At 38.0% G+C, this 5,140-nt stretch overlaps 1 protein-coding gene across 6 annotated transcripts in view; it reads right to left on the reverse strand.

The window, feature by feature from the left end:
* Window positions 1–732: 732 nt before the first annotated feature.
* LOC136837071 (protein Star-like) overlaps window positions 733–5,140 on the reverse strand; it is a 14,521-nt gene continuing 10,113 nt past the window's right edge. For 4 of the 6 annotated variants that reach the window (XM_067101679.1, XM_067101678.1, XM_067101675.1 and 1 more), the window contains 2 exons: window positions 4,896–5,043; window positions 733–3,054 (listed from right to left, as the gene is read on the reverse strand). In XM_067101679.1, the coding sequence (XP_066957780.1) occupies window positions 2,827–3,054; window positions 4,896–5,043 (376 nt within the window). In that variant the 3' untranslated portion in view covers window positions 733–2,826. The remainder of the gene's footprint in view (window positions 3,055–4,895; window positions 5,044–5,140) is intronic. The other 2 variants (XR_010852571.1, XR_010852570.1) reach the window with 1 other exon arrangement.

Consider the following 5,140-nt stretch of genomic DNA (forward strand, 5'->3'; position numbering starts at 1 on the left):
AAGAGGGAAAGAGAAAGAAATGTAAAAAGAATAACAGAAGTTGTTGCCTATAAATTAATTTGATACAAGAGAACCGGTGAATTAGGCCTGAACTAAACTGTCAGTATTCACTGGCCTGTGAAATATGTTAATGTCATGTTTCCAAACTGAAATTTGTGTTACAATTTCATTTTGTATTCTTGCTTTTCACCGGTTTTCTGACTGTACTTTCCTATGTACGGAAGTGCAGTGGCATTCTTGGTGCAGTGTAGCCCTGAAGATGGCCATTGGTTAGTGGCTGAAACAGCTGTTGGCTTGAGAAAAAATTGGTTGAACAGAGTAGCAGTTTTTGTTTGTCCATCAGTGATAACAGGAGTTACTGGAATTTGTTTAAATGTTGAGAGATGTTACTGGTGCTATATATGTACATTAGTACTTGATCTGATTATATATATATATATATATATATATATATATATATATATATATATATATATATATATATATATATATATATATACTGTATATATATACATATATATAATGTATATACAGTATATATGTGTATGTGTGTGTATTCTACATACATACATACATATACGTAAAGATGGAAAATTATTTGTCCCAGCTGAACATAGTAATTTGTGAAGTTGCAGTTTGTGCTGTAAGTTGAAAATCTCACTAGAATCTTTACACAAGTTACTTTGAATATTGACATTACGTAATCACTTGTCATAATAGAAGTAACCAAAATCTGTTTTACATTTCTTTAATAAAAGTAGGCCTGTCTTTTACAGTAAACTCATGATGTAACAGGAGTGTGTATTTGTACACGGAATTGTGAAAAGTAGGTGGTGGTAACTTAGAATGGCATAAGTGAAAATATGGGACATGCAGTTTCATGCAACTTTGACAAACCAAATAGTATTCTTGGCCTGGAAACCGTCATTTATGGCATTTTCTGGCTTTTTCCATGACATCACAGTCAACAATTGATTCATAGAGGTTTTCCTCCTGTTACGCCTTTCAAACCTTTTCCTTTCAATATCCGTTTCAGCGCTGAACGACCTCATAGGTCCCAGTGCTTGTAAATTCTACAGTCAGTTCAATTCATTCAAGTGGTTCAAATCCAGTATGGCCATTTAAAATCACATCTACCTTGGAAAAAATCAGTCACTGTTACAAACAAAAATACAATTCACTGTGGAAAGTGTGCCACTTATAAAGAAGTTAAGTATACCTTAGTTTAACCAGACCACTGAGCTGATAAACAGCTCTCCTAGGGCTGGCCCGAAGTATTAGACTTATTTTACGTGGCTAAGAACCAACTGGTTACCTAGCAACGGGACCTACAGCTTATTGTGGAATCCGAACCACATTATGACGAGAAATGAATTTCTGTTACCAGAAATAAATTCCTCTAATTCTTCATTGGCTGGTCGGAGAAACGAACGCTGGTCCAACAGCATAGCCGAGAGCTCTACCCACCCCTCCAAATAAGCCCAACCCTTGTGTGTTGGGATGAACTCGTTTTTCGAGGCATCTTATGAACCACATCAAAGATGGCACCATCAGTAGGCACTACGACCACATGGACTAAGACCCCGTAGGGGCGTAGTGTCGCCAATGCACCTCACGCGGTGCACTGTAGGTATTATTTGAGGCTCTTTGTAGCTTCCCTAGCTCTTCGTTGGTTGAGTCGGTAGAGCTGCGGACTGTCACTCGATGGGCCGGAGTTCAATTCCCCAGCCGGCTGATGAAGAGCTAGAGGGATTTATTTCTGGTGATAGAAATTCATTTCTCGCTATAATGTGGTTTGGATTCCACAATAAGCTGTAGGTCCCGTTGCTAAGTAACCAATTGGTTATTAGCCACGTAAAATAAGTCTAATCCTTCGGGCCAACCCTAGGAGAGCTGTTAATCAGCTCAGTGGTCTGGTTAAACTAAGTCATACTTAACTTTTCTTTGCAACTTCCCTTTGGCCCTCAGCTGCAACCCCTTTCATTCTTTTTAGTGTACCTCCATTCACACTTTCTTCCATCTTACTTTCCACCCTCTTCTGATGATTGTTTCAGAGTGCAGCTGTGAGGTTTTCCTCCGGGTACACCTTTCAGACCTTTTGCTCTTATGGCCTGTCCACACTAGCGGGCATGCCCGTCGGGCACTTCCAGCTGTATGTATTTTCTCTGGCTTCTGAAGCAGTGTCACCAGACAATCGCATCGTTCTGGCTCCATACTCGGACGGTCAGTATAGTGGAACGGGTTATGGGAACAGCGTTTGCCCGTCGGGCAGTGCCCGCTAATGTGGACAGGGCTTTAGTTTCCCCTTCGGCACTGAATGATCTCATAGGTCCCAGCGCTTGGCCTTCGGCCTAAATTGTATATTTTACATGGACTAAGCTTGGTAATAAAAAATCCTTATTAATTGACAAAAATGACAGGCTATGAGACCATCATTGAATGCCTCTCCCCACTAAGAGCACTCTGCCTCAAATAGGTAAAGTTCTAAATAACACAACAGTGCAATGAATTAGTCACTACATTCCAGCATCTATACGACGTCTGAAGCGTATCTATGACGCATACCTGACAGTGACACCAGGTCCTATTCACCTGCTTGGATTCTGGACTGGAGTTAATTCAAATCTCCCAAATTTTGATTGGCCAACAATGTCCCTCTAACCTTCAGTGTTTGTATAGATATGCATCGTATAGCATTTTGTTCATTCTATCGCTACTGATGATAAACCTTTGCTGTCTAGAAATGCCCAGAACACTAAACAAAAAATCTTTAGATGAGATGATCTCTGTTTTATATGCTCCCCCTAATAAATGTACCGTATCAATTTATAAAAAATCCACTATATTCTCTAAATATTCCGAAGGCTCCCATCCCGGCAATTTACTCAAGTATTCGGGATCCCCAAATATGTAATCCAATTTGTTTTCGTGGATTTTCGCGTAACCCAAGTCGGTCATGAATTTCACCAGTTCAGCTTTGGGTTCAGGAATGTTCAGGTGTTCGACGATCATGATTCCCAGTTTGATCTTGTCGAAGGGGATCGTTTTCAGAACCTGGAAAGCAAACGAGAAGAAAAGTTAACTGCGGGATTTGAGTGTTTTTGCTCAACGCCCCTCCAGTCACAGCTGTTATTGTGCGTGAGATTTCCGATGTGTTTCAATGTGATTAAAAACCAGTTTAATTGTAGGTAACTCCATATTAATTCACTGTATAGACTAGATACTAATACACGTGTGTCTCGTAAGGGGGTGGGTGGAGAGAGAGGGTAGTGCCGTTAGTGCGCCTCACGCTGTGCACTGTAGGCATTACTTGAGGTTCTTTGCGGCGTCCCTACGGCCCTGAGCTGCAACCCCTTTCATTCCTTTTATTCCAAGTAATCAGTGTTTCGTTATACAGACGCAGTTGCAGCTGTGTTTATATAACAAGACACTAATCCAAATTCCATTCTAACTGCAAGTGTGTTTGTAGCTCAAAGTGCCATGCCATCACGTACTTTTATGGCAATGTTCACAGTACTCTGATGACCTCCATGTGATATTCATTACAACCAAAAGCGGGTGCAATGGTCTGGCGACAAATAATAAATACATTAATGGGTTTTACTTGTTTGCTGACTAGATTTTAGTTGTTGCTGTTTTCATGCGCTGATTTTGAACAGAATTATCCTTAAAGCTTGAGGAAACTGGAACTTTCAACAAAATCATTGTGTTTCAGACATATCTAGATCCTCAGCCAACTTGCAGTTACTATACAGTCGAACTGTACAACGAAGAGGAACTTAAGGTCTCCCAATTAAGTCGATAATATATTGAAAATATGATTGAGAGGGGAACTATCACTTTACATACATCATTTAAAAGTATAAATTTGAAAAATGCTGGCAGTTACGATGAAATTTATATAATATATATATATATATATATATATATATATATATATATATATATATATATATATATATATATATATATATATATATATATATATATATATATATATATATATATATATATATATATATATATATATATATATATATATATATATATATATATATTGTGTGTGTGTGTGTGTAATTTAAAAGGCAATCCATGAAAGTTTAAAATCGGAACATAAAAGTACTGATGCTATTCTCGACTTGAACCAACCATGAAAAATAACCATAACAAGGTACAAGAGGGTTACTACCATTTACATAAGTGTAAAATGAGAGTATTTTTGTGCAAAATAAATAGACTTCCCACCAATCCACTTATATTTACTTAAATATAGACGGCACTGAAATTTTATGCGAATTTCAGAGAGTCACAGGAAAATATAAAGTAGAGATTTCAATGAAAATTTCACTTATAGGAAGGAAAATGATGCTTTGAACGAGCAATGTCTACAGTGACCAATTAAACAACGTCAAAATTATACGACACTTATATTGTAGCCTGTTCCGTGGGGAACGGAACAGCCTCCTGTTCCATACTAGGCCAACAGTGTGTTTTTTCAGTTCTGTTCTATAATAGGCCAACGATTTCTTTACCATTCAGGCCTTTTGTGGCTGAATGGATAAAACATTGATCTGGTTTTTCAAAGGTTGTCGGTTCGGATATCAAATGAGGAAGTTATTCCTTTGTTAGAATGTTATATAATTTAATGCCGAATTCAGACGGGCCCATTTTAAATGTCTGAAATACGGTTTAAATATTTATGCATACCGACAAACTTATTTTTTACCAAACAAAGCAACATGCAAACTTCATGTAGTTAATGCAATTAGTGCTTGAAATATGACCAATAAAATATGCTGTTGTAGCTGGAAGATACAAAATAGATTTAGAAAAATTATTATAACTTAACTTGTTCATTGACACCGAAGTCCTTTACTTCACAAACACCGTCTCACCTTGAATTCGAATCCTTCAATGTCCAGGTTGAGGACGTCGATGAAGGTGACGTCGAGGGCAGAGAGGATCGAGTAAAAGGGAAACGATTTGACGCGAATCGTGCGGCTGGTTTCCTTCTCGGCCAGGTGCCCTTGTTGTCCTGAACCTCTGAAAGAGAAGAAAAAAGGAGAAAGTGAGAGGAAGGATATGTCTGGTATCCTTAAGATGAAGGATATGTCTGGTATCCTTAGGACGAAAGATATGT

This window comes from Macrobrachium rosenbergii, chromosome 57 (genome assembly GCF_040412425.1).
Source record: "Macrobrachium rosenbergii isolate ZJJX-2024 chromosome 57, ASM4041242v1, whole genome shotgun sequence".
Lineage (NCBI taxonomy): Eukaryota > Metazoa > Arthropoda > Malacostraca > Decapoda > Palaemonidae > Macrobrachium > Macrobrachium rosenbergii.